This window comes from Cervus canadensis, chromosome 5 (genome assembly GCF_019320065.1).
Source record: "Cervus canadensis isolate Bull #8, Minnesota chromosome 5, ASM1932006v1, whole genome shotgun sequence".
In the NCBI taxonomy this organism is placed as follows: domain Eukaryota; kingdom Metazoa; phylum Chordata; class Mammalia; order Artiodactyla; family Cervidae; genus Cervus; species Cervus canadensis.
The window spans coordinates 92,279,710-92,302,505 of NC_057390.1; the positions used below are offsets into that span (position 1 = coordinate 92,279,710).

Genomic DNA, 22,796 nt, shown 5'->3' on the forward strand with positions numbered 1-22,796 from the left:
GCAGCTCCCCTGCCTCCCGGGGCAACAGCCACCCCGGGAATGTGCTCTTCTAAACCTGCTTCCCTGAGAGCTGATGCTCAGGGCTAAGGGGCCGCGTGGCCCTGGGACGTGGGTGCACAGCTGCCCTCTGCTTGGTTACATCTTGGGCATCTCCTGGGCCACTTGTCCTGCTAACCAAGGCCACGTCTGAGTGGCCTTGAGGTTCTGCAGATGAAATCCTTTCCTGGGGGCCACCAGAGTCCCCCTGTAGCCGCTGGGGATCATTAACTGGCACCTACTCTAATTAACCTGCTGTCGTAAAGCTGCATGAGTCATTGTGTTAAATATGCGTTTTGAAGCTAGAATGGCAGACCCACCACAGGCGTGTTCAGATTAATTGTCTGTATCTCTTTTCTTTCTTCCCAAGAGCCATTTAGGAAATGTGTTAGTGGACATGAAGCTCATCGACATCAAGGACACTCTGCCTGTCGGCTTCATCCCGATTCAGGAGACGGTGGACACACGTGAGTCACCCTCTGGCCCTACTCACCACAGTGAGAGTTTTCTTCCTTCAGGTGTATGTGTAGACATTTTTATGTGCATTTTGCTTCAGAAACATTTTAGGAGGGCTTACTGCGTGCCCACAAATAAACCCTGCTGCTTTTGACATGTGTCTGACTTGGCTCTACTTTGGCATGTTCTGGGTAGAGGTGTGGAAGTGAGCAGAACTCACCCTTTTCTCTGAGAATGGGGCTCCCTGCTGAATCAGTTCACTTGGGAAACCGGTTGTAGTTTGTCCTTAGCCCATCCTCCAGCGATGCTGAAGCCAAGCTTCGCACAAGACCCAGAAGCAAAAGGAAAAAACCCAAAAGACGCTCAGGGAATACAAGTGCCCTGATGTCCCCACTTTTGGCTCTTGGTATAGGAAAAGTCAGAACCAGAAAGACTGCAAGTTAGAGTCCTCAAGATCTGAAATTGAGGGAAGACCCTCAGGGAAGACCCTGAGCAACATGGAGCAGGAGTGAGTGGCTGACACGTCGGAAGCTTCTTCAGGACCGCGTGGCAGTCTGAGGTTCTTGTCGTGGCGTCAGTCACTAGACAGTACTGGAAACCTCTGGGTGGCTGAGCCGCCTCAGTTTAATGTACGGCAACTAACTTGCTTTATTTTATATTACTTAGGACCAGTGTTAGGATAGCCACAAGAGTGATGTGGCAAATAAGAAACAAATCCAGAGGATCCTTCCTTTATGACACATGATCCATCATGAAACTTTGCATCTCACTTTTTGTCACACTTACTTTGTTTTTCCCATTTTAGACCTACTTTTTTTGGGGCGGGAGGGGGTTGTTTTGCTGCAGACATTTCTTATAGATCAGACTTTCCATATCTACACGGACCCCACATAGCTATTATTTTAATGAAACAGTGGATTCCATGGGTAGCATACTTTTCTTAATGCTCTCTTCGCTTTTGGACATTGGTCTACTTCTAGTTGTTTGTTATTAACATGTATTAGCTAATAATTTCACAGCAGTCAGTATTTAGTATGTATTTACTATGTAGCCCCTGTCATAAATGTTATATATACCTGATTGCATTTCATCTTCAGAAGACCCCTGAAGATAGGTACCTATTTGGAGATAGGTATTATTAATACATACCTATTTCACATATGAGAAAAATGAGGTAGAGTAGCAACTTAAGGATTAAAGAAATAACCAAGGTTAAATGTCTAGAATGGAATGGAAAGAATACATGGAGGAACTATATAAGAAAGATCTTAATGAACCAGATTACCACAGCGGTGTGGTTCGTCACCCGGAGCCAGACACTCTGGAGTGCGAAGTCAAATGGGCCTTAAGAAGCACTGCTGTTAATAAAGCTAGTAGATGCAGTGAAATTCCAGCAGAACTATTCAGATCCCTAAAGGATGATGCCGTCAAGGTTTTGCATTCATTATGTCAGCAAATCTGGAAGCAGTGACCACCCAGCAGTGGCCACAGGACTGGAAAAGGTCAATCCTCATCCCAATTCCCAAGAAGGGTAGTACCAAAGAAATGTGCTAACCATTGGACAGTTGCACTCATCTCCCATGATAGTAAGGTCATGCTTAAAATCTTGCATGCTCGCCTTCAGCATTATGCAAACCAAGAACTTCCAGATGTCCAAGCTGGGTTTAGAAAAGGAAGAGGAACTAGAGATCAAATTGCCAACATTCACTGGATTATAGAGAAAGCAAGAGAATTTCAGAAAAATACCTATCTCTGTTTCATCAGCTACACTAAAACCTTTGACTGTATGGATCATGACAAACTGTAGAAAGCTCTTAGAGAGATGGGAATACCAGACCATCTTACCTGTCTCTGGAGAAACCTATATGCAGGTCAAGAAGCAACAGTTAGAAACCTGTATGGAACAACTGATTAGCTCAAGGTTGAGAAAGGAGTACAACAGAGCTGTCTGCTGTCACCCTGTTTGTTTAACCTATACGCTGAGCACATCATGAGAAATGCCAGGCTGCATGAGTTACAAGCTAGAATCAAGATAGGCAGAAGAAAATCAACAACCTCAGATATGTGGATGATTCCACTGTAATGACAGAAAGTGAAGAGGAACTAAAGAGCCTCTCGATGAGGGTGAAGGAGGAGGATGAAAGAGCTGGCTTAAGACTAAATATTAAAAAAAAAAAAAACAAAAAACCTAAGATCATGGACATCTAGCCCAATTGCTACATGGCAAATAGAAGGGGAAAAGGTGGAAATAGTGACAGATTTCCTCTTCTTGGGATCCAAAATCACTGCGGATGGTGACTGCGGCCATAAAATCAGAAAACAATTGCTTCTTGGCAGGAAAGCAATGACAAACCTAGACTGTGTATTGAAAAGCATAGACATTACTGTGCCAACAAAGGTCCATATAGTCAAGGCTGTGGTCTTCCCAGTGCTCACAGATGGTTGTGAGAACTGGACCGTAAAGAAGGCAAAATGCCGAAGAATTGATGCTTTTGAACTGTGATCCTGGAGAAGACTCCTGGGGCAGAAGGAGAAGTGGCATCAGAGGATGAGATGGTTGGACAGCATCACCAATGCAGTGAACGTGAACTTGGGCAAACTTCAGGAGATGGTGAGGGACAGGGAGGCCAGGCGTGCTGCGGTCCATAGGGTCACAAAGAGTTGGACACGGCTGGGTGACTGAACAACAACGACAGCAACACATCTAGAAGTAGGGAAGTAACTGGGTTACACACAGAAGCATGACTCGCCACGCTTTTAACCACAGTGCCACCCTGAAAAAGCAGGGTGAATTCTGCTTTATATATATATATTGATATATTTGAGTTTTATATATTGATATATTTGAGTTTGGGGATAACAGCTTTATTGAGGTATAATTCACATACCATACAATTTACCCATTTAAAGTTGCAGCTCAGTGGTTTTTAGTATATTCACAGCTGTGCAACCATCAACACGATCAGTTTTAGAACATTTCATTACCCCCAAAGAAACTGCATACCCACTAGTAATCACTCTCCTTTTCTTCCTAGTCCTCACCTTTCTACCCTCTACCAGCCATAGGCAACCACTAATCTACTTGCTGTATAGATTTACCTATTCTAGACGTTTCATGTAAGTGAAATCACATAATCTGTAGTCTTTTGTGTCTGGCTTCCTTCACTTAGTATAATGTTTTCAAGGTAGGTTCGTGTTGTAGCATGTCAGTACTCCATTCCTTTTTATTGCCAAGTAATACTCCATTATATGGATATAGCATTTTGCATATCCATTCAGTTGATGGATATTTGGGTTGTTTCATTTTGGATTATTGCCCTGAACACTGGATGCACAAGTTTTTGTGTGGGCGTATGTTTTCACTGCTCTTGGGCATACACCTAGGTGTGGAATTGCTAGGTCATATGGTAACTCTATATTTACCTTTTTAAGGAACTGCCAAACTGTTCTCCAAAGGAGCTATATACCCTTTTGCATTCCAACCAGCAGGGTTTGAAGGTTCTAGTTTCTCCTCATCTTCACCAACATTTGTTATTATCTTTCTTTTTGATTCTAACCATCTTAGTGGGGATGCAGTGGTCTCTCATTGTGGTTTTGGTTTGTTTCCCTGTGGCTAGTGATGGTGAACACTTTTTCATATGCTTATTATCCATTTGTATATTTTCTCTAGAGAAATGGCTATTCTAATTCTTTGCCTGTTTAAAATTGGTCTTTTTTTATGATTGAGTAATAAGAATGTTTTCTTATATTCTAGATGTAAGTCCTTTATCAGTTACATGATTTGAAAAAAATTTCTCCCATTCTGTGGGTTTTCATTTCATTTTCTTTTCTTTAAATTAAGGTATAGTTGCCATACATTCATTTCATTTTCTTAATACTGTCCTTTGAAACAGAAAAGTTTTTTATTTTGATGACGTTCCATTTATCTATTTTTGTTGTTGTTGTTCATGCTTTTGGAGTCATGCCTAAGAAACCATTGCAAATCCAAGGTCACCAAGATTTATGCCAATGTTTTCTTCTAAGAGTTTTATAGTTTTATCTCCTTCACTTAGGTCTTTGATCCATTTTGAATTGATGCTTGTGAATTGTTCAAGATAGGAGTTCAAATGCTTGTGAATAGTTCAAGATAGAAGTTCAAATTTATTCTTTTAAAGAAAATATTTTTGTTGAAGTATAGTTGATATACAACAGATTTATTCTTTCTTCCAGAATCATTTGTTGAAAAGACTATCCTTTCCCTCACTGAATTGTCTTAGTATCCTTGCTGAATATCAGTTGACTGTAAATGTGAAGGTTTGTTTCTAGACTCTGAGTTCTCTTTCTATGATCTGTAGGTCTTTCCTTAGGCCAAACCACAGTCTTGTTTATTGGAGTTTTGTAGCAGGTTTTGAAACCAAGAATCCTCCACCTTTGTTCTTCTTTTTCAAGCTATTTTGGCTATTCTGGGTCCCTCAAACTTCCACACCAATTCTAAAATTAGTCAATTTCTGCAAAGAAACTATCTGGGATTTTGATAAGGAATGGTGTTGAATCTGTAGGTCAGTTTGAGTATGTATAGATTTTGAATGATTTTCTCGTGATAAGTTTACAAGTACTTGAGGTTACTGGGTCCTGGGTCCTCTACGTCTGCCCCCAACCTTCCTCTGAGAGCATCTTTCTCATCTTTAAGCACCAGCGCTTGACCCAGACCAAGCCACTCACTCTGCCCTTTTGTGCATCTCTCTTCCTTTTGTTCTTTTTAAAAAGCTCCCTTCTGTTTGTTTATTTATGGCCGTGCTGGGTCTTTGCTGCAGCTCATGGGCTTTCTCTAGTTGTGGTGGCTTCTCTTGTCGCAGGGCGCAGGTTCTAGGGCACGTGGGCTTCAGGGGTTGTGGCGCGTGGGTTCCGCAGTTGCAGTTCCAGGCTGTCACGCACAGGCTCCGTAGTTGTGTGCACGGGCTTAGTTGTTCTGCAACCTGTGGAATCTTCCCAGACCAGCGATCGAACCCATGCCCTCCTGTGTTGGCAGGCAGATTTTTAACCACTGGACCACGAGGGAAGTCCATTTGTGCTCCTTGCTTTTCTGATTCCATGGATCTGCTTTGTTGTTTTCCCTGCCTGAGATGCCCTTTCCCTCAGCTCCGAATGTCACACCTCATGTCTTTGTAGGGTGAGCTCTGATCTCTAGATGCAAGTGTAAAGCAGGCTCTCTTCTTTCCTCAGTCAGCTACCGTGGGTGCGTGTCTCCTGCAGGCTCTGCAGACTTGGCTTTGGGATACAGAGATGAGCCTAGGAAAAGGACCCACAAGGGGCTTAGTCCAGAGAGTAACTATAATCAGCTGGTCAGGAGCCCTGTCTGCTTTCTTTACTACTCTTTAGCTGCTTGACACAGCACGTGTTTGTTGAAGGGGGGAGGAAAGTAGGCAAATGTGAAGAACAGTGGTGGAAAGCCCATAGGGTTCTGGTTCTGAATGCCCGTCATTCCCTCTGTTAGCGCAGACTGCACTTGGCGTAGTGGGAGGAACTTGGACTCTGGAGTTAATCTCGCCTAATGTGGAGTCTGGCTCTGCCACTTACAAATGAGGGACCCTGGGCAAATGACTTCACCTTCCTGGGCCTCAGTTTCCTCATCTGTAAAATGGGGCAGCACTGTCCACCTCATAATGTTGTTCTTAGCTTACATTATAGCCATTTACATGTTTTCTTTATGTCTTTGCTACTTATCTCTTTCTTGAAGGGCAAGATCTATGGGGTTTTTTGTTTGTTTGTTTGTTTGTTTTTAAGGTCTATGTTTAATTCATCTTTGAATCACATAAGGTACCTGCCATACACAGCTCAGAGGATGAGCTCAGTAAAGATAGGCTTTATTACCCTCTGCTGTCAAATTAACTTCCAGAAACACCAGTTCACATTGCCCCTGATGATACCGACTTGTACCTGTTTTCCACAGGCCTGCTTTATATTTTTAATTTAGCTTTACTGTTCTCATTTTATTTAATTTTTACTTATTATTTATTAGCAATACTGAACATCTTCACAAGTTTTTGCTTGCTCTTTTTGCTTATATGAATGGTCTGCTTAAAAACTAAAACTGACTTGTAGACTTGTATTAATTTCCTACTTCTCCCTATGTTTTTCTTAGTTTTAAAATTTGCATTGTTGTTTGTTTTTGACAACTAAGTGGCTTAAAATGTCTCTATATTGATTTACTATAGAGTCAAGGGATTTCTCGTTCTGCATTTTCCTCTCAATTTGTTGAATCCGTTGAGCAAGGAGGCCCAGGACTGAGTCCTGGTCTAGCTACTGTACAGCCACGTGATCCTGGGAAGTTGCCCCAGTGACTGGGGGTGTGTTGGTCACTACCCACATGGACAGTCTGAGGTTGGGTTCCGGCATCTCCAACAGGTGTCGTATCCCACAAGGAAGGGTGACTGTAGAGTCACCTATTCATTTAGGGTCATCCAATCTGTGGTCAGCTCTGGGATGCTTGAGAGCATTTTAAGATCCTGACTTTTTTAAAAAATCAGCCAGCAAGATGAGACTCCTGTAATTAATTTAAAATACGTTTTGTTGCAATCCATAAGGCACTTAAAAACTGGAAGACTGTTTGTTTTAGTAAAGTGCTGTGTCCTTTCTCGGTGTTCATTAGCATGACTGAACACATTTCTATTGACTCTGTATAATATGTTTACTTAAAGTCAGGCCTGTTTAAGCATGTGTAATTAGCAGCTCCATCTCTTACCTCCAGTTTGCTGTAAATGGAAGAATGGGGCAAAGAGCAGCTGGCAAAGCAAGTACATAAAATACCTGCATCTTGGTTTACTTTGAGGAAAGGTCTCACCTCCTTCACACTTTCAAAGGCCCTGAGTTATTGGCTAATAGTTTTTAAAGCTGCAGGGTTGCTGTGGACAGTCTCCCCGCAGTAACCCTTCCTGGCTTGTTGGATCCCATGTTCAGGGTCTAGATTCAGTGTCCAGTTTTATTACTCAGAGCTCGTACGTCTGATCAAGCGCTCGGTTTCCTCTCCTAGGAGAAGAACTCACAAAGTTTCTGAGTTTTTCTTCTGGTAATCCCAAAACATCAGTACCTGAGTCTCATCTTCCCTTGGTAAAATCAAGACTAACAGCAACACAGCGCTTCCCTCTTGTGTCTTGCTCTCCAATGTAAATATGCTTATTTCCTGCAACAGAACTGAAAGGCCTTGAAAATCAGTGCCAAGCACTGACACAGATCGCGTGCTCGAGGCTTCCTCACAGTATTATGATAAGAATGACCACGACTATTCTTTACTGAGCACTTACTGCGTGCTGGGCACTGGGCTAAGTGAAGCATACGTGTCATCACGTTTCATCCACCCCGTGTCCCTACAGTGTCAGGCTTCATTAACTCCCTTTTAGATGATGAAACCAAGGCTCAGAGAAGTTAAGTCCCTTGCCTGAGATGAGGGTGCTGGAAAATGATGGAGTTGGAATTTTAACCCAGATCTGGTTTAAAAACCACACATGAACAAACCAAAACCATGTGGGTGGTCACCCTTGGTGGTTGTTAGGCCACAACTCATTGCCCTAAGACTTGATAAATTAGAGAAAAGAGTCACAGATATGTCTGTCCTTTCCTGTACTAGAGCCTGTTTCAGGGAGACCAAGTAGTTGAAGAATGAAAGATTTTTTTAATATAGAAAAATTCCAACTAATAAACGCAGAAGGAATGACAGAGTTAGAAAATCGCCATTTGACACCTTTAATGAAGTTACGGGTCTAGGCATGGTTGTCAGGGGATGAGAAGACCACCCAGAGCAGGGTGTCAGGGACTTTATAACCAGGCCACTGGGCTGAGGGCACCAGAACCCACTGAGAGTGTCATCACGTTTCATGCATCCCGTCACCCATCAGATGTACGTGCACCACCCGTGGAGTGCTCCTGCCTGTGCTGTCTAACCCGGGTAGAATTGAGCCTTTCACTCAGCCGCGTTACAGGAGGTACAGCGGGTGACCTGAGCTCTCCATGCTGTGAGTGCCCTGAAGATGAAGGGAAGGTGGAGAGGTTACCACAGAACAACAGAGAGACATAACCACCGAACGCCATGCACAGACAGTGTCTGGATCTTGGTCCAGACAAACCGACAGCTAAATGACATTTTTGCAATATTGGAGAAAACCTGAATGCAGACTAGTTGATGATATTAAGGACTCATTTTTTTGTTAAGAATAATAACATCATAGTGGTTATGGTAAAAAAAAAAAAATTAGCCTGCCCTGGATACCTTCTGAGATATTGGTGGGTGAAATGACATCGTGCTGGGGAGTCATTTTAAATCTCTGCAGAGCTGAAGAGGGCGGGGGAGGAGACGAGAGGGTTCCTCCATTGTTGACAGTATTGAATTGGGTTCATGGGAACACGTGGATTCAGCTTATTTCCTGTTCTCTTTATTGGGGGGGATGTTTGAAGAGCTCTGTAATAAAAAGTGAAGAAGAGAAGGTCCGTATAGTGAAATGTGTTAACGCTGGGGGCATCCGTGTGCTTGTGTCCGAGGGCTGGAGCAGCGAGCAGGTTGCAGTTATGGATTTATCCCTGGCTCCTTCTGGCAGAGGTGTGTGTGTGCTCCGTAGGCCCCTTCCCGGCAGTGGGTGTCAGGGATCAGGCCCCGAACGCAGAGCAGGGTGACCGAGACTATCCACTGTGCAACCCTGCCCTGGGCCGGAGCGGTGGCGCCAGGCGTCTTGGACGACCAGTTACTTCCACCGCTGGGAAGGGAATGTGCTGGGAGGCGTGGTGTTGAGAATAGAGATGTGGGCACCTCTGGAAGACTCATGCCTTTTCTTGTGGTCCTTTCCTTCAGAGGAAGTGGCTTTTAGGAAGAAGAGGCTGTGCATTAAATTTATCCCGCGGGATTCAACTGAAGCGGCCATTTGTGACATTCGGATCATGGGCCGGACCAAGCAGGCCCCACCTCAGTACACGTTCATCGGGTAAGTCTCAGCAAGGCCAGGCTCGTCACTGCTGTCTGCCGAGCGTGCTCAGATCCCTCCCAGGGGCCAGGTCCGGAGACCTGTGTGACCCGTAGCCTCTTGGCCGCCTACCTCTCGTGGGCCTCCAGTCTTAGCGCTTCTCGCTGCCCTTCCTGCCCAGATAACAGCCAGTCCAGGACACCACCCCCCTGACCTCTCCTCCCGTGTTGACACCGCCTGCTCCATCTAGGGGGCTCTCCTTCCCCCCTCCTCCTGTGTGTTCATCCTCAGGCTTTCAGGGGTCTTTCCAGATGCCTTGAGCCAAGGGGCTGCCTCCTTTCCGACCACTGGGCCTCGACTCTCCCCGCGGTTTATTCGCCCCATCACAGTTTAGGGAGCATCCCATTTGGTGCACAGGGCCAAAGCCCCTGGATATGGGGTGAGTGAGGCAAAGAGCCTACTCCTGTGGAGCTGGTGTTCAGAAAGGGAGAGACGAGCAGCAGACAAGAAACCCATGGGTGAGACCATTTCAGCTGGTGAAGAAATGGGGGTGACTTAGGAATGAGGGGTGTCTGCTCCCCAAGTGCAGAGGCGAGGTAGAGCGTCAGAAGGGGGATGAAGGGGTGCTGGCTATCCAAAAGATGACAGATGTTCACCCGTCAGGCCACTGAAATTCAGGTCTCTCAGATTAAGAGCGTGGTAGATGGTTTTTGGCCTCTTGGCCACGTGCCATCTCCCTGGCTGGCTTTTCAGGCTTCTTGCCTGTCCCTGCGGGTCCCCAGGGATGCATTCTCCTACTTGACTTTGGAGGTCAACTTCCTGGATCTTGCTCACTTGAGTCTAAACCCTCCTCTTTACTTGAAAAGCCATGGCCTTTTTTGAAGGCTGCAAGATAGATAGATACATAGATGGAGAGATAGATATAGCCAGCTGTAGTGTTTGCTTGAAGCACTTGGGGAGCAAGTGTCACAGAAATAGAGTTTATTTGCATCTTGGTGCACAACAGCTTGTTTGACTCTTCAGCTATAGAATCTGAATGCTCTTCTCTGAGATTTTGAGGTCCCTAAGAAGGACTCTGTGATCACACCCTTTCTACACACTCAAAACCCATTTTGCAACACGGTTTAAACTCATTATGTAAACAAGATTACTAGAGTAGAAAACAGTTAAGAAAATAACCATACTTCAGGTATCTTAGAAACAGCCACTTACATACAAATAGTAGAAACCAACAATTTAATAATTGCTACATCTATTATGTATATTCAGTTACTATGTGTATTCAGGTTTTTAAAATTACACCCTATACTCCTTTCAAAGATTCAATTTTTAACCAATTTAAGCAATTCTAAAGAATAGATTCTTACCACATATGTCTTGGTAATCAAAACTAGAATCCTTTTCTTACATCATTTTGAGAAGATTGCTAAATAAAGTATATTTTCGTTTCATCTTGGGGCAAAAATTCTTTTCCAGAGAAAGATAATTCCAGTGTTATTTGTAAGGAAAGAGATTTCAGTGTTGAAAACTCTGAAGTCCCTTTTTCTTAAAAATGGGCACAGCCCTACAGGTTACTTTGCAAAGGTTTGGGGTTGTCGGCTGTGAGGGACGGAATCTTCAGACCAGGAGCAGCTCCTCCAAGGCCTGACTATGGCCGTGACCAAGAGGTGGCAAGGTCAGTGCAGCTGATAAGAATCAACCACCTAATAAGACACGACTGGTTGAGATCAGTTCCTGTAGTGTACTGATACGGAGAAACTGCCAGAAGAATCCACTGAGCAAATCTGTCCTTGTTTTTTGGAGAGGTGACCTTCCTCTGCATCCCAAGATGCGGATCTATGGGGCAGCTGAGAAGTCGGAAGTTGGATGTGGCTGAGATAATCCGGTTACAATTCCAAAGAGTACGCCTGTCTCACGGGGCACCTGACTGGGGGGTGTGGGGTGGGGCTGGGTGGGTGTGCCGGTCAAGTAACCGGAAGCCGGACGTGGCAGCTGTCAGCCCCTCCATCACCACCCTCAGTTGTGGTGGTTCATGGGGCACATGCCTGGCACTTTGTGGTGCAAAGATGTCTCCCAGACAGACCCTGAGAATGACAGGCAGTGAGGGGCCTTATCCTGGAGGAGGGGCAGGGCCTGGAGCTGCGTGGGGCCCGTTCTCCGGACAGTTCAACACCAGGCACAGGCGGTCTGCCCTCTTGAAGTGGATTATGGCACAAATACCCTCAATGAAATGACAAGAGTAAAAATAAGTTTGCCGACCCAGAACCGAGGAACACGTTGACAGCATGTATGTAGGACACAGGCCCCGGGATAGAGGAAGATGACCACACCCGACAGGCCTACCGGGTTCGGACAGCTGCCGTCACCTCAGGCTCTGAACTGTGACACCTTCATGGGCCGGAATCGACTCCCTGAGGTCTGAGGCCATGACCCTCTGAAATGAGGCAGTCTACTTTGTTGCTCAGGTCATTTTATGCTAAACCACCTCCATGAAGAATTTTCTTTTCTCTTAAAGGGAACTGAACAGCATGGGAATCTGGTACCGAATGGGCCGAGTACCACGAAGTCATGATGCGTCTCAGCCCACAACGCCTTCCCCGTCATCCACTGCTTCCACCCCAGCCCCCAACCTTCCCAGGTGAGGCACTGTCCTGTTGTGCATGTCCCAGAGTCATGTGGTCTCGGGTCCCACTGCGTAACTTCTGAAACACCTCCACTTAGGATCTGCAGAAACACTGCAGGAGTAATATACCTTTAGAGGGGATTTTGCAAAACCTGTTAGAAATCTTCGCATTACGTGAATGTAAAAGCCATTCTGTGTTCTGTTGTGCATATTCTGCAGGCTTCTAAAATAGCAGAATATGCAACTTAAAATGGAGCTTATTATTCTAAAGAGCTCATAGCTGCACACAGTCACATGATCTGTAGCCACCCAGTTGGGAAGGCTACCCGTAAAAGGTGGAGTTCCTTCTCTGCCTTGGCCAGCAACTCGTTTAACTCTGGGAGAGTTGGTAAGTAATTTTGTTCATTTCCATATTGTTTCTTTTCCCAAAGAGCTGCAGACTAAGAAATAGGTAGTTTGAGAGAATAGTGAGAAGTTTTTCAAGGGCTGTTCATTTTAATAGTTGTTTCCACAAAGAAACTTGGCTGAGCGGACTGGTCTCTGCACCTGATTTAACCTGATTTCCGTCGGAGCAGAAATCTGGTAATAGCAGATTACCTGAGTAGTAGTCTCAACACTTTCTATCTGATCAAAAACCTCTGCCTCATTAGCGGTGAATTATTTGAGGACAAGGAGCAAACAGCAATGATAGACTGCACTTGAGAAAGGAGTTACAAAAGTACACAAGTGAGAAGTGGCGAGGCAGTGCCATTGGAGGTGGATGGAACATTAACGAGAAGGGGCCTCAGAGCTTCCATGTGGGCAAACAGGTGACAGAGTCGGTCAGGAACAGGACAGAGCCGTTACCGGGCGCTTGCCCCTCCGCACGCCCCAAGGCCCACACCCTGCGCCCCGCAAGTCAGAAGAGAGGTGGCATGGCTGGTCACCCGCGTCCTGTTCCCCCGCTGAGCCTTCGGGGGAATGAGCTTTCAGGAGCTGGCAGCTTGGAGGCCTGTCCTTTGGGACTTTTCCAAAAGACAGGTGTTTCTCGCTTGAGACAGGTTCACAAACTAAGAGTGGTGGTTAATCCTAACAACCCCTGGCGTTGCCTGAAACTTGAGAAGTAGTTTTTAGCTTCACTTCGGCGTTAAGAGAGGTGAACAGCTTCCCAGAGCTTCCCAGAGTTGGGTCTTTGGTTTAGGAGTACGAGGCTCACGCAGCTCAGGTCAGCCCTTTGGAGTTCCTCTCTCACTGCCCCAAGCACCGTCACAGCTGTGATCACTGTCACCTGTGCCCAGGGTTGGCTTGGGCCCATCACCTGTGCCCAGGGTCGGCTTAGACCCATCACGTGTGCCCTGGGTCAACTCGGGCCCATCACCTGTGCCTGGGGTCGGCTCGGACCCATCACGTGTGCTCGGGGTCAGCTCAGACCCATCGCCTCAGAGAGGTTACACCTATTGACATCATATGGTCTGGAAGGGCCTAGAAATAGGCGCCACCTCCGGGCAGGTTTAACTTTTTGTGAGATGAAGAGCTCCACTTCTCCAGTTACGGCAGGAGGAACGCCCTGCCCCCTGCCCAGAAGCTGGCCGGTCAGCACAGGAGCACAGTCACTGGGAACTGAAGCCGGGACGCGGGACACAGGCCAGCGAGAGTCCTGCAGAACTGGAGGTAGCACATCAGGAGGAGCCTTATGAGGCTTGTGTATTTTATAACCTCTTGTTGTTCAGTTTATGGTTTAACAATGGCTGCAAGAAAATTGGATCAGTTTCGTTTTACTTGCCAAATAAAGCAAATGTCAAAATAGTCAATATAAAATGTATTCTAATTTGACTGAGTTAAGTCAGCCAGGGTGCAGTAGGATAATTGAATGTTACGTTAACGCTTCCCTTGTCTGTCCCTAAGCCCTCCTCTCATTGTGCAGTCATTTACAGGTGGCCCACACACCTATGAGCCTCCTAATTCAACAGGGTTTTTTTTTTATGGTCTTCAGTTTTTGTATTGTTTTCCTATTGCATGTGTTTGATTTAAAAAAAAAAAAAATGAAATGCTGATAATTCAGATTACCCACTGAAGATTTGTGAAGTGATGAGTGTGTTATTCCGTGCAGCTTCAGATCCCGTGATGTGTCCAGCAGAGGAACTTGGCAGCTTTCTCTCTGGCAGAGGGCTGTGGGTGACACTTGTGTTCCCGCTGGGGGCCTGTAGGATGGAGGCCTCTGTGCCTGGTTCCCAGGAATGGGTCTTCTCTCTCTTTCCCAAAGCCTCCAACTTAGAACCAGCAGCCTGTTTTTCCTTTCCTATTTTGTGCTTCTGTGTCTTTGTTCATGTGGACGCTTGTGCATCCAATATGTCTCGCATTCCCTGCCTCGAATGTCAGTTCAAATACTGCCTCTTGCAGGCAGCCTTCCCTGAATGCCCTGTGCCAGGCTCTGCCCTTGGAGCCTTCTCAGCCGTTACCCCTTCACCTTGTGATCATGGTGTAAACTCCTGGAAGGCGGGGACTGTTTCTAGTTTCCCCCACCTTCTACCTCCCTGAGCTCGGCCCAGGTGCAGACATGTTTAGTTATGCGAGAAATGCCTCCCCAACAGCCTGGGACCCCATGCTGCAGCCTCCCCAGCCCCACCCGCAGATGACTCGTGAGCCCCTGAAGAGTCCTCAGGCTTTTCTGACTCTGAGAGGAAGACAAGCTGGTAGAAAACAGCATAGAAAATAATGAAAGAAAAAAAAGACAAATTCCATCTCCAGTAAGCAAAGGCTCATTACCTTTGGGTATATTTCTTTCAAGTCGTTTTCCTGTGTACTTTTTACATAGGTGCTATCATATCACAAAAAAGCAAGGCTGCGTTTCGCTGCTGCTTTCTCCTGTGAAAGCACAAGCTGTGCTCTTTGTGTGGACGCAGGGATCAAGTTGCAAAGCCGGGGCTGCGGTGAGAGCGCGGTGAGGCAGCGCCCTCTACCGACCAAGTGTGGAGGAGGCTGGAGGATGGGCAGGCTGTTGGATGCAAGGGTGGTGGGCCATTTTCCCAATTTCTCCTTTCCCTGGGGGCAGTGAAGGAAGCTAGGGAGGGCCAGTAGCAGACCTTGTTGCCTCCGTGAGCTTGAGTTTATATCACAAGAGCCAAAAGCATGCTCTCTGCCTTCATTTCTTTTGTTGTTAACTCGTGTGTCAATTTCCCATCGTTTTTTGGAGAGCAGTCACCCCCCCCGTTGATTTCAGCCCAAAGGGACAGTTGGCAAGATGGTGGGTCGCCACCCGAGGACCTCAGGGTCCTGGCAGGACTGCCTTCTCCTTCCAGAGGCAGCTGCTGCCCCCCGGAACACGTGCTTCCTGCCCGTTTCCTCCCTGTTGTTGCAGAGAATGCCAGCTGCGGGGCCAGACATGGTCCTTTCAGGATGGGCAGGCCCCTCGGCTGTATCCGGCAAATGGGCAGAGTGTTTGAAGTTCATGGCAAGATCCAGAATAAGGTGTGTTGGCAGAGCTCCTCGTCCTCATCCAGCAAATCTTTCACACGCACATCTCTCCACGCGTTTCTTGACAGTTTTACCCACGTGAGGAAGGGCGTGCCACTTCTACCCCGGGGGCCTGGAGCCTCTGTTTCTCCCTGGGCCCCAGCGCTGCCCCGTCCTCTGCCATCTGTTTCACAAACGTTGACCAGCAGGGTGGGCCTGAACGTGGGCCTCGGGCATGATCCTATGTGCCCACCCATTTCCCGAGCCAGCCTCAGTTTTTCGGGTCGGCCCGGCATGTGTGAGCAAACACTGGTGTCCCTGGGTCCCGGCCCTTCTGATCCTTCTCTGCTGCTGCCTTGGGATGGGTGCAGACAGAGCAAGCACCTTCCTTCCCCCTTCAGCCTGGGCTGCCCCCACCCCAGCCCTCATATGTGATTCTGCCAGGACAAGAAGTTTCAGCTTCTGCCAGTACCAAGGTCTGGAAAATCTCGGGGAGGCAGGAGGACTTGCAGCTGACGGAGCCCCAGGTGCCCCAGCCTGTGGGAGAGGGATCGGTTCTGTGCCCTCCCAGGAAGGGCCCTGGTGGGCTGCTGCCCCCCGGCTTGCCGAACGGTAGAACCCGTAGCTTGATAAAGACATCAGAGGCATGCTTATCAAATGTGCAGATGACACGGAGTCATTAGGGAGAGCGGATGTGCTGAATGGCAGAATCGATACCGCACGTCTCTACAGTCAGAGCGTCCTGCCGCATCCAGGAGATGAAAGGTGATGGGTGAAAACGGACAGGGCCCCCTGCGGTTCAAAACATCCAACTGCACGGGAGCCAAACTGAGGAAACCTGGCTTAGCCGCTGTCTGTGTGAACCAGGCACGGCCTTGGGCGCGTGGAATGAATGCAGCCTTACGCACAGTGGGACGGGTCACCTTGTAGAAGTTACGCAAATCGAGCGTTGAGCTTGAGTGCGAGGAATCGCTGAGTTTTGATCTGAGCGATGGGGCAGGTGGCTTCAGATGTCCCAAGTGGTTACCGTGTAGAAGGGGGCGTAGAAGTGCCTCCAGGTGGGGCTGGGGCATTGGGAGCCCCTGGAGGCAAAATTAGATCAGGTGGGCTGAAGTCGCAAGGAGGTAGACTTGGGCTTCACCTTTTAAAGTCAAAAAAGAGAACTCTCCAAGGGTGAAAACCCCGTGGTATTAAAGAAGCCAGCTTAAGAGGCCAAGTGCACCCAGTCACTGGCAGGATTCAAATAGCAAATGGATTTTTCAGGCCTTCAGCAGTTCTTCTTTTTAGCCCATTAAGAAATGTATCACACTCCCCAGCCCCGTCCTCAGGAATCCAGGTTCAGCTGGCCTGCATGCTAGGGCCGCAGACCCCTTGCCGTGGGTGCCATGGGGCGCTCCGGTGGGCGCCTGACCCCGGGTCTGCTCACACCATGCCCAGTGCCTCCTCGCCCTCCAACCTGTGGCCTGCCCCCTTCAGCTCGTGCGGGACCAGTGTCAGTGGCTCGGAGCTTGGGGCCCTCGGGGTGGCGGCTGTGGCGCCCTCCCGGGGTCGGGGCACAGAGCCCGTGTGGTGCAGGCAGACCACACGGATCCAGCAGCTCCTCCTGCCCGTCCTGCTGGCTGGGGGTCCCCAGGGCGGAGCTGGCCCCCGACCCTGCTCCCCCAGGCCGTGGGCGGTCCTGTGACCCTCCACGGACTCTGCCCCCCATGCCCCCGGGAGGAAACGTCGTCTTCCCTCCCGGGAGCCTCTCCCCCGTCAGGCGGGGGCTGAGCCTCCCTTATAAGGTGCGCGGCTGCTCCGAGCTGTTCAGGAATCTTCCGGTGATTTGTCAGCTTCCAGCAAGTTGTCAGTCACAGGTTCCGAGGTATGTTTCTTAGTGACAGACATAATTGTACTTAACTTTTTGCGTGGATGTTATCAATCTGTGACAGATACTCTGGGAAATGGGGCATTTTGATTGCAGAAGATCTGTCACCCGCATTTAAGTCTTCCTCTCAGGGACACCGGGATTCAGTCACAACTTTTGCATGTCCATGTCAGGTTTTGAGAACATAGATCCTCGCTGACCTCAGAAATGGTTCCGTCACTGCCATCCCGGGGCTGTCATCTGAAAGGTTAATGGCTCCTCCTAAAGGGGAAGCAGCATCCCGCCGCAGCGATCTAACATTCAGGCCGCGCACACCCAGGCTCATCCCCGCCACATCCATTGTCAGGAGCCTGCGGGCTGCTGTGCTCCATCCTGGCCCCCTGGCCCGCGCTTCCTATGGATGTAGGATCCACTGAGCCATTTGATCTACCCACAGAATAAGCCGACAGCGGGGACGGAGCCTTGCTCACCAGCTGCAGTCCTGCTGGCTTAAAATCCTCCGGCTGCCTTCTGATGGTTGCCTTCTGTCCATGTTTGATTATAAAGATGCTCTTGTGTGACTGTTGTGGCAAGACCACACCTGTAGTGGCGGGACTTGAACAGGAGGCCCAGGGCTGCACAGGTCAGGGAGGCTCTTTTCCCTTTCCTGCCGAGGTGCCTGCTCCTGCCCCGAGGGGCAGCAGGCTTGGCGAGGGGACATTTGCCTATAAGGAGGCCTGGCAGTTTCACCTCTTTTGTAGCTTTACTAGGAGAAGGCTTCCCCGGTGGCTCAGTGGGAAAGAATCCACCTGCCAATGCAAGAGTCACAGGTTCAATCCCTGGGTCGGGAAGATCCCCTGGAGAAGGAAATGGCAGCCCGCTCCAGTATTCCTTCCTGGGAAATCCCACAGAGGAGCCTGGCAGGCTATGTATAGCCCACGGGGTCGCCAAAACTTGGACATGATTTAGCAACTAAAGAACAACAACCAAAGGAGAAAGCCCAGCCCAGAGGGTTGGAGGGAATTCATTTTCCAGTTGAAAGCTGTTGTGTAACAAGGGTTCATCATTTATGAGAAGGGTTACACGGGTCCCACATGAAGGTGAGATTAGAAGACAAGCCCAAGGGCTGGTTCCGGTGACGATCCCCCCCACCTCCTGATAGTAAGCAATTTAGGACATGGATTTTGAGCTCCACTTCCGCAGTAGCAACAGTTTGCGGGTACGTGAGCCCAGCGAGGGACTGTGGGACCGTGCCCCGTCTGCAGGGCGTGTCCAGGCACAACTGCGAATCTGGCTTTACTTAGAAGAACTAGACTTCCTTTTTGTTCACACGCACACCACACGCCTTTTTTGTTACAATCTGAAAATAGGACACACGTGTTTGTATCCTTCCTGCTGTGACCGTCCTTTGAAGATGGAGACGGTAACGCGGCTTTGCTGCCTCCTCCCCCTGCTCACGTGCACCCACCCACCCACCCAGCTGAAAGCACCAGCCTCCAGGGGCATCCCAAAGAGGAGCCCGCTGGAGGGGGCGGAGCCAGAACACGAAATCAAACTTAGGCTCGAGGCTCCTGGGGCTCGGTATTAATTTCACCTAAATAGCACACACCTACATTCTTTGTCTGGATTTTAAGTCCTAGGTTGCCTTCCATCCTGTTGGGGTTTTCAAACACACACGCATCCTTGTTTTTCCCCCCCAATCCGGAGCCTTCCCTGGCCTCCTGTGGCCTGGTCTCACGTTAGTCAAGTCCATCTCCTCTTGGCTCCTGGGCACATTGTCCTTATCCCTGGCCCATCTCTGCTCGGGCCATTGCTGTGTGCCTCGCCTCCTACCAGCCCCTGCCCCACTCCTCTGAAAGCGGCAGGCTGGACTCCACAGAGCGCGGAGGCCTGGTCCTGTCCAGCCTCCAGGCCTGGCCTTGCCCTCGCCACTTCCGGAAGGCCTTCCTCCCCTCCACTTGCCTGCACCCTGCAGTTTGGCATTTCACATTTCCCTGTCATTGCCATGTTTGTTTATATTTGGCCTTGTGACTAGATCTGCTGGCTTATTGATGACAGGGAGTCTCACATTCCTTTTTTTTTTTTTCCTCCTTTAAAGCCTCAGAAAAGGCTAGTCACAGAAATAGAGATAACATTGCATCACGTGTATCAAAATTTACCCGGTACTTTAGGCTGCATCCTCTTATTGGAGGCTGTAAGTATTCAGTGGAAAATGGTGTGGCTCTAAAATGGTAGGGACCTTTGAACTCCAGATGCCTGGCATGTGGTGGCCGATGTTTACTGAATGTATAAAGTGAGCTGGTTAGACACATAGGACCAGGTATCCTATGCATCTCCCCTTCCATCCCTCCAGCCAGCCCCCCAACCGAGACTTATATTTGCATTCTCTGGGTGTCAGGCACTGTTCAAGTGCGTTACAAAGAAAAGCTTATCTAATCCTCATAACACTTCTTGAGTCAGGTACTGTTTTTTCCCTCCTTTTCAAGATGTGGAAACTAAAATCAGGGAGGTTAAATTCCTTTCCCAACATCACACAGCTACTAAGTGTCAGAGCTGGGATTTGAACCCAAGCACGGATGAGCTATCAACTCAATGGACATGGGTTTGAGTGAACTCAGGGAGATGGTGAAGGACAGGGAAGCCTGGCGTGCGGCAGCCCACGGGGTCGCAAAGAGGGTCGGACACAGCCTAGCGACTGAACAGCAGATGATCTCCCCTGGTTGGCAGACTGTCCTCTGGCCTGACGCTTGAGGTCACAGGCTCCCTGGTGTGAAGTATGTCCCTGGGGAGCGAAGCAGGTGCTTTGAGGGTCCGGGGGTTGGGGTACAGCTTCTCCAGGCTCCTTCGCGGCCGCTGGAGAGAAGGACTTCCCAGAGCCTGTGGTGTGGGCGGCAGCCCATTGCGTTCACACTCTTCCCAGGAGACGTGTGGTTGTTGGCTGGGGGCCAGTCCTCTCGAGTTGTGATTGCTGCCTGAGGAGAACATGTGGGAGCCATACCCCAGCGGGTCCCTCGACCAGCTTCAAAGCCCTCGATTACGCAGGGTTACAAGCAGTTTGATTTATTCTGGTGATTATGAGAGTGGTGTGAAAGAGACCTGCAGAGCGAGGTTATTTGAATATCTTTGAAATGCTTGTGCCGCAAAGCCTGGACTGCCTTTATAACAATACCCAACTTAGTTTTGGTGTCAGAGTAATTCTGAAGGCGAAGTTTCATTAGAATACAGTTTGGTATTGTTAGATATGAGTGATGAGTTTAGGCTGAGCGATACGCTTTTTGATATTAATTTTTAATATGGCTTCTTGGGAAGTCAGAGCTTCTGTTTAATGAAGAATTGACTAGTAGTCAATACAGCTCCCACCTCTGAGCAGGCCTTCTCTGTTTTCTCTCTCCCGAGTCAGATTTTTGACAGGGTATTTGCTGCTTGTAAATGTGTGATTTTTGTGATCTTTGTGACTTTGTGAGTGTCTTATTTTTCTCGGTGGTTATGATGGTTATGCAGGCTTGCTGCTGTTGTCCCAGAAGGCAGGGTTATAAACGTGAAACGATTCCCTCCCGGGTCTGCTGCTCAAATGTGCGAGGGTTCTTTGCACAGTGGGTTTAAGCTCTGGGGTTTGGAGAAAGGTCTTTTTCAGGATTATGAAAATAGTTTTCCATGTGTCAGAACAGATTTATCAGTTCACTTTAGGGTCAGTTCTGTGAACCAGACCATTTAGAGGAGGATATTTTACCTTTTATCAGAGTGGAAGCTGACAGTCTATTTGCAGGTAGCTCTCTGGAATATTTCACCTGGGTCTCTCCGTGTAAATCCAGCCGCCGAACAAAGTAAAAATGAGTGTGAAGTGGAATTTCCTGGTATTTCACCACTCCTGCATGTGCTGCCCTCCCCCCCCCCCACTATTCTATTTCAAGACAGGGTTTCAATGATTAATTTGGGTATTTAATAAAATTCTTTGCTTGTAGTAACTTTTCAAAGGCCTTTGGATTTACTTGGGTGGGGCTTTTGCCCATAAGTAGGGTAGCATTCAACTTGAACTCCCTTCTGAGCAGCAGATGTTTTGTTTCCAGTTGAATAATAATATTAATAATTATCAGAATAAATACAATTATCACCACCATCATTATTATTTCAGCTACTTTTTTTTTTTTGAGCATCTTGTGCCAGGCATTGTGTAAACACTACATATTGTGTTTAATCGTTCTAATCTTTACAGCCATGCAGTGAGGTGAATAATCTGTTAAGATTATGGTGTCCTTATCTTAAGAGATGAGAAACTGAAGCTTGGAGACTTACTCCAGGGCAGAGGGTTAGGATCGAGAGGAGCCAAGATCAGAGCCCAGGTCCCTGTCTTGAAGGAACCTGCCCTCCCTGCCTTCAGGGAGCCCCAGACATTTAGAGTCCTCCCCACCTCAGTGTCCCGCACAGCCAAGACCAAACCTAGCCATCAGTGCTCCCAGACCAGGGCCCACATTCCACCACCCAATTAGTCATTGTTTCACTTTATTTTCCACAGCTTTTGACTTTGAGTGGGCAAGAAGGGGAAGAATGTGCCTGGGGTTCTTTACGAGGGTTTGTTTTCCGCCCCGGGCCCCTCCCCGTCCTCCCGGTGCCCTCACGCACACGGGGCCTTTCATGAATCTTGAGTTTTGGCAGGCTCTCTACTCTTGAATTTTGGAGAAGCGGATATTTTAGTAGTCTGGAAGAAGATGAAAAGCTCGCAGTGCCCATATGTTCCTTGTTTTTAAAAGCAAGGTCAGTGAGGTTTAGAGACTCTTTAAATATTTCAGTTTATAAGATGAGACTAGATCATCTGGAATGGACATGCAGTGCCCTGAGTCCCCGGCTTGGCTTTTTCCTTAGTTTCTTCTGTAATAGAGGTAGGTGTTTTGGCATTGCAGGGTTCAAGTGTAATAAAGGTTAAATGTAGTGCATAAATACCATGATTTGGAACGTTGCTGCAGCTATGAAAGTTAGATTTCCCCCCCACCCTTTTTTCTCCCCCCCTCTTTTTTGCTTGTCGAGTAATCAGTGACTTGAAAAATAGCAGATTGGTCTAAGGATGGTAGTTTCAGAAACTAAAAACTCCCAAGTTTTAAGGGAGTACAGTCTTCGACGTTTTTCTAAGAAAGCATTTTCTTCATTCAACTAAACCTTCCCCAGTTGAGATTAGACATATGTCCCGAAATGTATGAATACTGTACTTTGAAATGCTACACAAGCACCCATTTTTAGTTAAGACAGTGCCACCCTCTGCCTCCGTTTTCTCTTGAATTTCGCAAAACAAATGACATGGTGGGTGTTTTTCTTGATCCCAAGTTATTTATAGAAGCCCAGAATCCAAGCGACTGTCCAGCCCATCCCTCAAGACCCAGTGAGGGGGCCACTGGCATGATCTGTCGATGCTGGCATGTGGGCGGGAGGGTCAGGTCTGGGACCAGGTCTCACCTCCTTGTGACCGTGTGCCTGGGAGGTGAGG

General features: G+C 48.0%; 1 protein-coding gene across 4 annotated transcripts in view; it reads left to right on the top strand.

Moving 5' to 3' along the window:
• Nucleotides 1-22,796, top strand: part of MVB12B (multivesicular body subunit 12B) — a 195,798-nt gene that overhangs the window by 74,594 nt on the left and 98,408 nt on the right. For all 4 annotated transcript variants that reach the window (XM_043469576.1, XM_043469577.1, XM_043469578.1 and 1 more), the window contains exons 4-6: nt 407-503; nt 9,311-9,440; nt 11,935-12,057. In XM_043469576.1, coding sequence (XP_043325511.1) covers nt 407-503; nt 9,311-9,440; nt 11,935-12,057 — 350 coding nt within the window. The remainder of the gene's footprint in view (nt 1-406; nt 504-9,310; nt 9,441-11,934; nt 12,058-22,796) is intronic.